At 38.0% G+C, this 13,213-nt stretch overlaps 1 protein-coding gene across 2 annotated transcripts in view; it reads right to left on the reverse strand.

Annotated features, from left to right (window-relative positions):
• PRKCA (protein kinase C alpha) overlaps nucleotides 1-13,213 on the reverse strand; it is a 160,880-nt gene that overhangs the window by 92,221 nt on the left and 55,446 nt on the right. For both annotated transcript variants that reach the window (XM_075441308.1, XM_075441309.1), the window contains exon 3: nucleotides 7,935-8,017. In XM_075441308.1, the coding sequence (XP_075297423.1) occupies nucleotides 7,935-8,017 (83 nt within the window). The remainder of the gene's footprint in view (nucleotides 1-7,934; nucleotides 8,018-13,213) is intronic.

Below are 13,213 nucleotides of genomic sequence, written 5' to 3' on the forward strand. Positions count from 1 at the left end.
AATTTTAACAAAAATACATTTGCCATGTAGTTGTTTTATAATATTACCTACTCTCCCCATCTAATAATACCTATTGTAAACAAAGTCATCATGATTAATAATTTTCCTAGTTAGAAAACATAGACATACAAACACATTGTGTTGGTATCTCAATCTGTAAAAACGGGGGGCTTTATCTTTTCTTTGTTTAGGGTACACAATGAAAGATCAATACATTTATTGCATCAGAGCTGTTCAAGAATCACTTCAAAAATTGATACAGGCTTCTCTTTAAGACAGCATTTTGCTAACCTGGCAAGCAGTAAACTTTGTATCTTGCCAGATCTCCCTGCCTTTGTGTATCTGTTGTGATTAAGGAGGAAGATTTTTGATTTAATTAAAAAGAAAATATTTCTAGAACAAGTATGCCTATTACCGAAAATTCAGATGAGCAATAAACTCCACCCCCACCTTTGTGGCTATAATATTTATCATTGATACTTGTTTGTTGCTCTGGTCCCTCATGGTGTCTAACACAGATAACAGCTGTTTTTCATTGTAAAAACAACCAAACGGTTAAAACCAAATCAGACTTGCCCTGCTGCTACATTTAATTATCCTCAGAAAAGGACTGCAAAGCTTTCTGATTAAAATCCCTTTTTAACCAGTTCTACAGTAAGTCTTAATACTATGCTTCCAGTTACGGCCTTTTCTTTTCATTGGGTTTTGGGTTTTTGGGGTAGTTTGTTTTTTTTTCAATTCCCTCGACCAGTCAAGCAACTATCTTCTTTCACTCTGAAACCAGCCTCCCACATGTAAACAGTCGGAACGCATATTTAAAGGCCAGGAGGAGAAGATTTCAGCTTTACCTGGAACTGAACAGAAAAAAAGAAGTCTGGTCAAGATGACTAAACCCTCCAGGACAGCCCAATTATATTAATTTGCTTACTACAGAGGTGTGACCCAAGGGAGAAGATCCTTCCTATCGTTTGTATCACAGCCACAGCTACCAAACTGTGTAGTGCAATACTGCAGCAAATGGGGACACAAGCATTGCTCCAAGCCTGAGGCCAAGCCCAAGCCCACTGCTGTCGTACTGTAAATTATCATTTACGAAAGATAATTTCCCACTGGTCTCCCAGCACAAAGTTTTGAGGGTCCATCTTCCTCCTCCCAACTCTAAAATCATAGAAACCATAAAATGAAAAGCATGATGGATGATACCCGGTTACAAATTAACAGACATGGAAAATAGTCAAAGGTCATGTTTTAAAGACCTTTAACATTTTAGTTCTTTCCTAAATTCCTCTCTGGAAGACCTGCAGAATTCTACATAAAACATGTCACTAAAAAAAAAAAAAAAAAAAGGAATAGTAATTTCTAACATGTCCCTGCAGGAAATTCATCGCCTTCGTATCAGAGCTGCATTGTTGGCCAGTACTGAGTTTATGACCCACTAAAAGACCAGCTAAATTTTCTTCTGCACTGGTGCCTTCACTATCAGTTCACATTGATTTTTATTCCCCCTCTTAAGTGTGGGTTTTTTTGTTTGTTTGTTTTATTAAATTGCATATTAATACATTAAAAAGAATCTGAACTTAAATATTGTCCTCTAGAGTTCTTGTAAGCCCTCCCTACTGCCAGCTGCAAATTACGTAGCTATACATTATTCCAATATCCAAGCCACCGATGAAAACACTCAGCTCCTGCAGCATCCCACAGAACCTGCCAGTTGTTCAAATTTAGACTGATTTTTCAAATGTGCTTAAGATAATAAAGCTCCCAAATAATTTCAATATCAAGAGGCTTATAGACTTTAAAGTCTTTTCCATATATGTCATCTTCAGCATCCATGAGGCCAGTTACCCGGCCAAACAGGATGAGATGGCTTTGCTGTTTCATTTTGCATAAGCCCACATCTGTATCTTATCAACTCATTCTCTTCTAGGTGCTTAAATATTAAGAACTCACTGCAATTCTGAGCAGCAAAGTCAGATTTAATCTCCCTTGACTGCACAGTCACTTGCTGTCATTTAGATTTCTTTCACTTTTTAATTTCTATTTATTTTGCTCATAAATTTGTACCCTATATTACTACAGCCTGAAAGGAAAATAGTGCTGATCTGGAGATGGTGATGTCTGAGTTCTCGTGCACTCTATATTAAATTTTATAAACTCCTCCTGAAGAAAAAAAAAAAAGAATATAGTCAAAACCTATTTTAAACTACTTTTTTTTTTTTAATTTTATTTTTTTATTAATTCTGTGTGGCACGGAACTGGGAACATTTTACTAAACCACATGTAGTTTGAAACTTTCTGGTCCCTGCGTTCCGGTAACAGAAGGCACAAAGATTTAACTCCCAGTTGTAAAGTTATCCTTTCTGGAAGAAACTTGACTACTTAATCCTTAATATTAAACACACCTTAACAAAGCTAGTTACAGCAGCAGTCATTTTCTGAGGTCGCTTTTACGTCGTTACAGTAATCTACAGAGGTTTTAAAGCATTTCATCAATGATTTAAAACAGTTTTTATGAACACCAAGCAATCTTCCAAAAATAAGTATCTGAATGGGAGATGATGCTTCATGTAACTTTCGAGTATAATAGCAGCAGGCTGGAAATACAGGAGCTGTTAAATCGTACTCAATAGCATCGCCATAAAAGAGCTGGCCATGAAGAGAAGATGAATAATTTCTATTTAAACTACAGAGAGCCATTAGATAGCAGCAAAATAACTTCCCGAGTTGGTATTTCGCTAAGACATCAGAGCTCACACCCTGCCAAGTATTAAGGAAACATAAAATTTTTTGATTGTGTGAATTCTTATTTCAGCTGAAACAGGATATTGTTCCCCAGACGCCACCATGTCAGTACTAGTCAAGGGCGACCACTTTATTCACAAGTATTATTTTCCTTTTGGCACAAACACAGCCCTTTCAGCCTCACATTTCAGCTTGTCTGATTAAAGCACAAAGAGGGCGATTTTAAGCATTTGTTACACTCACCTTTATTAAGGCATTTAATTTTAAAGTGCTAAAAATAATTTATTCCCTCTTTTACAGCAATAGAATACTGTAGCAAATAAAAATGTTCCATGAGGAGACAATACTTGTACACCACTATTTTTAGCATGATACAGACCATAGGACATTTATACAGACAGTTTATTAAATACTTCTCTGTATGGCACGTCAGAAAGGCTAAGAAATAAGAAACGGTCTGTGGACAGCACATTCTGAAATCCCTGTTGTTTATCGAATGACTGTATTTAAATACCCAGAAATTAAAAAATAACTCTTGTTGCAACCATGAAATATGTTTAGAGCAATTACTGAACCTGTCAGTGGAGCTCCCCCTCTCTGCAGGGGATTGCTGCAGCCAAAAAGTGTTAGGGAGAGCTTTGAAAATCGCGACATGACAGAAATCTCTCTGCATGCAATGTGTTTTTAAAGTAGTTCAGTTCTCTCTTGAAAAACAGCGTTATTTTCAAGATACGCTTCGACCTCGCCCTTCAGCCACAGATACACATTTAGCACTCATGGAAGTCAGAGTGAAGTTTCTAAAAATTACGGGGTTTCTCCTCTTTGGACTAACAAACCCCAGCGCTCAGAAACCCTCCGTGTCCCTGGAGGCATGCAGCGTAATGCCAGACTCTCTCGCCTCAAGACAAATCTATAAATAAGTCCTTGCCATCATGTCCTAGATACCTCAGGCCTCAGCAGGGACGCTGAGGAACACTCACCTGCGAGAGCTGCCGGCAAGAAATGCCTCCCTCGGCTGCTAAAGGCAGTTTTGTTCCTGAGAGGCAAATGTTTTGTATATTGAAATACTTTGCATTCCAACCTTGGCTGTCACCCATTGCGGGGCACCTTTCTGGCTGTTGTAGACTTCAGAGTTTCCTCATGAAATAAAACAAATTTAACTGATGATTGTTCCAATGATATATTTGTAAGGATTGCCTCATTTATGATAAGAGTACAGTGCATGATAATTTAAAATTATTAAAATCTATAATAAATATTCTAATAATAATTTATAATTATTGCTCTAGAAAATTTGATTTTATTAATGACAGTATTACTTTTCTTACAATTAATGGAAAGGCTACATCATGCAAAGACCCCGGAGAATTTGAGTGTGCAAATTAATTGTGCACCTGCATGAACTAATTTAGAAAAGGACTTTTTAATATTTAAAAATCTGCTAAATATTATGACAAGCTTTATAGTGCACTACATTTCAGAATGAAGTTTGTACTAACTCAGATAGGAATAAGTTACTGAACTGCAAAAGGGTAGACATCACAATCAAACATTTCAATAAATTAAAGTATTCTACAATTCTACAATCCTCTTTGTGTAATGCAACCCACTAATGTAACACAATTTTAATAAAACATATTTATTTTCTTTTAATCTTCAAAGTGTTTCTGAGATATCGCTTCTGTGTAAATACTGAAAATTATCAGTTGGTAACCCAAATACCAAAATAAGGCATTAGGCTGATTTATTTAATCACCAAAGCCAAAAAACCAAATCACTAAATACAGTCAGCAATATTAAAGGTTATCAACAACCTGCCACACAACAGACTCCATAACCATGAAGAGATTCTTGATAAAATTAAATGGTCTCACACACAAATGTGCGCTCTCATTTATGAACTTTAGGAGAAAAGCCCTGAATAACCCATGATTTAAAAAAACAAAAAAATAATAACAATCAAGAACACTTTCAAGAGCCAAACCATTTGTTAACGGTATAGAAGACCTACGCATGAGTGCCACCACTAAAACTGTCAATCATCAATAACTTTCATTAACATCCTCTATCACAACCGAGCACGAAGATAAAACTAGATTTAATTGTTTTATTCTACTTGTGTTTTAGGACCGACCAAAGCAAAGCAGCACTGCATTGCTTGTAGGTATGAACTACATTTAGAGGGTGAGTAATTGAACAGACATTGTCTAATTGTTCCTGGCCCTTTGACGCTAGCAGGCATTTGGCCGCTGACATCAGTGAAGTGCAGCTTCACCCTGCCTGCTGCTCAGCCAGCTACGGGCGCACGCGTCGGGATGCGCCTGGCACCGGCGCCTGCCTTGGCTCACGCCCGTAGCGGCGACCTTCCCTCCGTTTGGTGATAACAGCCACTCACCCGATATGTGAATCTTTCCCTAACAAACGTCAGGTGAGAGTTTCCAGGAAAGCGGGTCCCATAGCAGTGCGCACAGTGCAGTGTCGGTACTGGCACTGCCCACGTACACAATCCAGGCTGACGGAGAATTACAGAATTCAGAGAATCACCTGAATGCCACCCAGTGGGATGCAAACCAGTCGACTATACCCAAAGTCATCTGGACCACAACAAAAACTAGTGGCTATGGCTACTTTCTTTTAGAAGCAGGAGATGGGGAGAGAGTAGGTGTTGCCACCTGCGCTCTGCATGATAGTAGAGTGATGAGATAGCTCACCTGGACAGGGGCAGACCTGGATTTCAGCCCTTCTGTAGCCCAAGGCACTTCAAATCCACAACTTCTAAACTCCAAAAGACTGCTTTAACTGTTACACTATACAGACAGAACCCACCTCCACACTTCCCTTCAAATCTCAGAATTCAAGCACTTTCAGAAAAGGGTATGAGGAAAAATGTTGGTTTCTTGTTCCTGCCTTTATGATTGTTTTAGTAGCGGAGCCTCCTTTGATAAAATGCACTAAGGAACGCTATGAGCAAAACCCGGGCTGAGGACTGGCTTCCTTCCTCCATTACAGAGCCTCTGTGAATGCCTGTAAGCCTCTGCATTAGCTTCCAAGTGAGTGCTCTAACTACTACATTATTGTCAGAAGTCTCTTCCTTTGACTTCTGTCATAAAAATTGACCTCAGCTCAGTTAAGTGACTTCCTTCAAGAAAGCTGTGCTCTACGCTAAGTGGAAAGAGATGCTTTGTGTACAGCCCTGAATAACTGTCAAAACTCCCGAGGAATGCATCGCGGCTGCACTGGCGTTTCCTATGCCCTGGTCCCACTCAATAAGCTTAATGAACCTTTGGCAATACCTGCGTTCTTTGCACAGGTAATCAATGCAGCTGCTCTGTGCTTGAACCCCAACTTCTTGAATCTTACACCCTGACTTGATCCATGGATGTCCTTAACTCCTGTTGACTGCATCCATACACAGCAGGGTCTTTAGCTCAGATACTCTGAATCTCACTGTTGGAGCAAATGGTCTTTTGGGGCATCATGGGTCTTAAATTGCAACACATAACCAGGACTGCAGCAGGAGCAGCTGGTGAAAGATAATGAAAAGATCAGATGAAGAGCTAAGTGCAAAAAAGTGAATAGGAAGAAAAAGATGGCTGGAGGTACAGATACAAATGAAATAAAGGAGCATTTCATGAGTTACCAGAACACAATATGGAAAAAGATGGAAAGATGAAAAGAAGGCTTTGGTTATGATTGTCTTTTTAATATTATTCAGTTGATTTTAGCAATGATATTTTGAGTACAGTGAAGATTCTTCCATTGTAAGCAGTTGCGAAAGTCATATAATTGAAGCTAGGTGATCTCTGGGGAAAGGTGCTGCTCAGGAGCAGACTCACAAGAGGGTCACCTCTCTGTGAGCAGGGACAGGGCAGGGGGAAGTTAGAAAGAGAAGAGAAGGATGTTGAGGACAGCAGTGTTTCTGCCACGAGACAGTCAGATCTCGCCCCACTCAACTCTCTCTGCAACTGGTGGAGAAAGACCAGTCACAGGTATGACTGAGGTCACCCAAGACCTGGCTTGCTCTCCGCAAGTGACTGTCTCCATCAGATAAACAGGAGAAATGGAACAGGGTAACTACATTCCTAACAAGCATTTTTCTTATGTAACTAAATATAGGTTATGTGAAATGTTTAAAAAATAAAAAAGGTTTTAAAAATTCTTCTCAGTTCTTTGACATTTCCCTGTATTTAAATATAAAAATACGAAAACTTTTTAACATCTCAGATTTTCCAAAACCCCTTGCGGCTTCTGCCCATATATTGTTCATTGATCTCATGGCTAGCATATTAAAACTATTCACGAGAAGCTCATTAAAACCTATGAAGAAAAGTCTTCTGGTGCATCTCATCAGAGGAGATAATAGCCAACAATCTAGAGCATGAATATGTTATAAGAAACAAAACAGAGCCGTTCAGACAAAGAACTCTTGCAATGTATTGTTCCCATAAGCAGATGTTAAATTACTTCACTCTAAAGCGGAATTTATAAAACTCGAAGACATGTTTTTATGTGAACAAACCAGATTAGTTTATTAATTCAGCAGGGTGACACAAAATTCTTGTACATGCATCTCACCACATAAGCAGATGTGTTGAAAGCGAAAACTGGTTGTTGACCAAAAATGCTATGTGTATACAGAAGTATTGACAGAGCAAGACAGAATGGGTGTATCCTGTCTGGTATACTAGCTCAAGCATGAATATAACTGTTTCAAAAACCTATCTCAGATAAGCCAGCTGGCTCAAGTTTAAACTGTCATCTAATCAGAGCTCTAGATCCTTGTGTGCAGAGAGGACAAGGACCAGAGTCAGCTCTGAAGACATGCCTTGAGATAAGATGGATACAAAGAAAGCTCAGAAATAGCCTCAGCCTTTCCTGGGAATCGTTAATATCAGATACAACCAACAAAAAGCAAACAAAAATAAAATGCTGACTTCATGCTTGGGTAAACACCTCAGGGTTGTCACGTTCTGAGGGATATTGTTCTTGGTCACACATTCCTTGTTACTTTTCTTAACAAAAGTAGATCTTACAGTCCATAAATATTCACTTCAGAACTGTTAAAAACCACTCGGACTACAATTATCTATCATAAAGAGCCTTTTGATACTGTTTGAAATTCATTCGCACAGTTAGGTGTAACAACAGCTAACTATGTGTAAAGGCAACTTAGTAAATGTCGGTGTACTCACATCAGTGTCGGGTCCCTTGTCAGCCCCAGGACAGGAGAAGGTAACAAACTCATGGCACCTCTTATGAACCACAAAACAGCAAACTAGTAAGAAAAGGGAAACCAACAGTTAGAATGGCATAGGGTTTTTGTTTTTTTCTGTTGTAACAAATATGATTAAAGAGGAAATAAAACTTCTAGTTGAATACTTCACCTGTAAGTCAATGAAAGAAAGCAGAGCCTAACGTTAAATAATGGCACACAAGAAAGGCGGACATCAAGTAAACAATATAATTAAAGAGGAGATAAGCACGCACATTTAAAAATCAGAAGTCTCTACAAAATGATAAATTTGTAATGTTTAAGACAGCCCATACTGTTATAATGTAGCGTGGAATGAACAATTCTACGAAGCCACATTTCCTCACTCTAAATCCATATCTGCAACAGGAACATAAATGAGGAGGCATAAATGAGGAATGTTAAATTGGAATGAAACCCATCCTTGGGTATGAGATTTGCTCACCTGCACGCCATGGTGAAGATGTTTACAAAGATCCAATGCCTTTACTAGTTAATTACTTCAGTGAGAAACCAAAGCTTGGAGTGAGGACTGTTGTAGAGAATAAAGTGTTCTCATATCACAGAACGGCAGGAGATAATGGGGAAAGAAAATTAGCTCCTGATTACAGTATGACTCCCATTTAAAATTTATGAATGATCTGAAAGAACTTTTTCTTTCCAAGATAAGGAAAGCTGGTTTTAACTTAATTACTTCATGTGACCGAGGCTGTAGGCTGTCATACAGAATAGTTCATACGTCCCCCAAACCCCATAAAAAGAACAATTTGCCTGAGTATGTTACTTTGAGAAGCAGGTATTTTAGCTTTTCACCCTCCCTACAGGTTCTTTCTTCATGTTAATCTTAGTTCAGATATTGCAAAATTGGTCCACATTTCAACTAAACAGAACAGTCCACATTCGAGTTTATGAAAATCTTGAAATGAACACCATACCATCAAGCAATGAGTTGGGAGATTACAATGAAACAATTCAAAAGCAATTCACAATTTCTTTACAGATAATGCTTCCCCTGAACACTTTAAATTTTGCACTTCCAATACATAAAAACACACTATTTCAAAGGAGACTTCTAAAGAATAAAATAGATTTCAATTGACCGGCAATTGCAAACACTGAATTTCCTCAACTCAGGTGGAAACCCAATTCAATTATCTCAATTTTTCCAAACAGCTCATTTCATGAGGCATCTTTAACAGTTCCCTCTGCCATTTAAAACATACATATAAATTTATTTCACCTAATGAAAAGAGCGGAGAAAGATGTTATCAAGTGCACCTTCATGTCATTGCAGCACACAGCAATGATTCAACCATAAAGCCAGGCTGGCCTCATTTACATCCTTAAGTCAGTCATCTGACTTTAAAGAAGTCTAATCACCCTTATGTTTTTGTCCAGCTAGTTTTCATCACCGTCCCATACAGCAATTGTTTCCAACTGTTCTATTTCTGACATGGCATATGTTTATTCTTTGGGCAAATGTAATAAAACAGGCTTTGCTCCCCTGATTCCAGAGAAGTTCTGCCGACTTCACATGAGCCAGAGTTCTGGCTCAATGCATGTTGCCCACTTGGTGGTCTAGTTTGTTAATCAATCTAAATCCCAATGAATCCTACAATTATAATTTCGATGGTTTGTTTCTACCAACTGAAAGATCACTAAGCGGTAATTACCATTAATATTACTTGCAGCTGAAAAATGTTTCAGTTCCAAATGGTATTTTTGGTTCCAAGCCTTCCACTCCTGAAGACAATAGCCTAATTTATGTTTGCAGGAGTAAACCACATGTAAAAAATACTGCTGTTACATCCTTCAGGAAACAAAAAAGTTAACTAATTACTTTTGCATGCAGTGATCATCCAGTTGCAAAATACAACATAATAATCTATGCAACAGCTCTGAGAAATATTTCTGCAAGTTTGTGGAACTGAGCTGCTTTTCCAATGGCTGCCTTTCAAATCAGGATCTTAGACTGGCTACTCCAAGTCTGCCTTTATTCAGCAAGAGTGTATGTTAGAAAAACTCTGCATATTTGGGCATCGATTTTGGGCAATATTCATGAAATACCATAGTCACACCCTATCTCTGTGTTGACAGCCTCTCGTAGCGTGTTAAGGAATTCATTCAACTAGAGACAACGTTGACTTTGTTTTTAATATGATATATCGTGTCAAGATAGATCTGCAGGAAAATCCGCGCCATTCTTTGCTACCACCTCGCCCTATGGCTATGAACTTTAGCTACTAACTTCTGTGAAAACAATGCTAATCATGCTACAATGAGAATTCCAATTCAGCTGCCAAAGTAAGTAAATCAGACAGCATTTGCTCTTTTGGACTTTAAGCTACAGTTCAAAAGAAGTCACTTTTTAAGGCTTCAGTTACCAATGTTGACTACCGAACTTTTAAAGACCTTTCTGTTCAGTCTACTGACAGACTTACTGTTGTGTGCACCTCAACACCAACAGTCTCAATTCTTTTTCCTTTGGTTCCCATTTGTATGTGCAACGGGTTACCCTTCTCCAAAGAACTTGGTTCCTTAGCAAACAGTTCAAAAGCATCTGACCTGTCTCACCTTTTGAGAACACTCAAATGAGAACCAAATAGATTAATATAAAAATAAACAACGGAATAGGCAACTCTCACGGAATCATAAATCTAAAGAGAAAAGGATAAGGGTGAACTAAAATCCCTTGTTAGCAGCCATCACTTCCATAAATAAAATTTAACATTCAAATTTTCATTTTGAAATCCAGTCATCTGAGTGTATTTTAGCATTAGTTTTAAAAGTTTCCTTAATTTCAAAGCAATCCAAAGCTAGAGAATCCATGTAAAAATTTACTTAGTTCAGATACGTGCAAACAAAATGTTATTTTTTGAAAATAACATGGCATTTTTTTAAGGAATAGAGATGAAAAATAACCTCTCACTTGCTACTTGTTTTGAAAAGATGTTAATAGCTTCACATCGCTTGTTGCAGCTGTTAAGAAGTCACATTATGTTCACCACCTTCGTGTAATGAAAGTTATATTACACTACTTTGCAGAGACTGCCAGGAAATTTGTTGCTTTACAGTTTAACAAGAGGATAAGTAAAAGCGAGCTGGCACATGTTATTGCATAGCAGCTCGAGAGCAAGTGGTATCTCAAGGCTGACAATTAAAATTAAAAAGAAAATTATTGAGATATTTTCATGTTTTGACAGCGCGATTTTGATCTGTGATATCTATAATACGGTTGTGAGCTTCCATCCTTTCCAGCTCTGGATGTGCTGGGGATAAATACTCTCCCAGAAGCGCAGGGAGGGGGTGCGGGGAGGGCACAGGGAGGAAGGGAGAGAACAAAACAGGCCTTGTGTTGCAAAAACAGACTAACTGTCAGTTCTCCACTGGCACGCTGCATCTACCAGGCTGATCCCTCCCGCTCCATCCTCGCCGCAACGCTGCGGAGACCAGAAAATGCTAAACGGCTATCATGCAAACAAGGAAGAATGTGGTAAGGAGCACTCAACACATTCTCAGAGCAAACAAGCAGAAGATGCACTACATCATTTGTGGGATTTATGATACATAATGGAGGGCAATTCATTCTATCCAACACTCCTCTGTTAGTGCACAGCACTGAGAAAAACTTGTTATTAATAATATATATATTGTCGTCAATCACTTAGAGTTACAAGGCACTGCCGTAAATTTCAAACTGTTTTCTAAATTATGTGATGTTCGAAGGTTATCATGATATACTGCTGGGTAAGAGTTATCTGCTAAAAAATACTATTACTGATAGAAAAAATACTATTAGCTTCCATATATGACACAGACTGGTGAGACAGAAATGAAATATTACAAATAATAAATAACAGAAGCAATCTTCTTCATTAGATGATCTATAAAGGAGAAAAGCCATTGTTGAGCCCCAGTCTCCCACACATACGTCCGAAGAGCTCTACAGCCACAAGCGTTACAAAGAACTAAGGGCAAAAATATCAAAACAAAAGTCATATACTTTACAATTTGGAACGCTTCAAAAAGTCTTGCAGGTATTTAAAAAATACTTCTACCCTCCCACTTTTGGAAGAAAAACAACAGGTTATACGAGCCTTTCCAATAGAACTAGGTAACTCTACTACACCACAGTATTTATTTATTCAGTAAAACAAATTAAGCTGCATACCTGAAGGGGGGAGAAAATACATTTCTAAGAGAGTCCAACTGATCTGCCAGGTATTGTCTATACAGGAATCAGTGAGGTTTTTCCAAGTTATCTGACTTTCTTTTGTAATGGTCAAGACTATACTCCCAACTCAAATGATAAATTTATAAAATCTTAACCACTGTAAAAACCATGTATTATCTTCCCACCTAAACAACTTTAAAACCGTGGCTTCGCTGTTATGACATAATTAGTTGCCCAACAACAACAGGTATACATATTCTTGCCTACATAATTTCCTTCTAGGTTTCAAGCATTGATTGTCCCAAAGGAAATGGCAGAAGAGGCCTGGTTGGCAGCAATAGGAAAATTACTCTGCATACACTTGATATTTGTTGTTGGGTTTTTGCTTTTGGGTTTTGTTGTTGGGTTTTGAACAAGAATTTATTCTGAATTAGAGTAATGAGTTACAAGAGAAGTATAATAGCACAAAACCACTCTGCATTACTCTTGGAGTATACTAGAGAAGTTTAAGGGCCTCTACAGTAGCTTGGAGCACTGCATAATTTTTATGTTGCTTTTTCACATGCTTTGCATTTTCAGTGAGGCCACAGAATTTCCCCAAGGGGCCCATATTACCGGCTGACTTGTGTTCTCTGCACAAGACCAAGCAATGAATGAATCTGTCACATGGCATGCGTTCGTTCATTCTAAGATTAAATACAGGAATTACATTAAATGGAAAAAGGGTACTACCTCAAAATAAACAAATCATTTAAATACCAACTACACTCGTTATTTAAATAAGCAGTACTGTTTAAATAAATTTACTAGCAAGAGTTTAAACTCAGGAACAGGGAGTACTTCCAAAGCAAGAAGAGTAACAATTAAGAAATAGGATTTAGAAATACTTGTCTTTCTCCTTTTGTGAATATATTACAACTTGTAAAAAAATAATGAAAATCCCTTTTACATTAAATACAAACAAGGCGGCAAATTATAAACCAAACACAAGGCAGTAGAAGTGCTACTTTTGAATGTTATCAGCATACGGACTCTACAGGGAATTT

The sequence above is a fragment of the Opisthocomus hoazin genome, chromosome 21 (genome assembly GCF_030867145.1).
Source record: "Opisthocomus hoazin isolate bOpiHoa1 chromosome 21, bOpiHoa1.hap1, whole genome shotgun sequence".
Classification (NCBI taxonomy): domain Eukaryota; kingdom Metazoa; phylum Chordata; class Aves; order Opisthocomiformes; family Opisthocomidae; genus Opisthocomus; species Opisthocomus hoazin.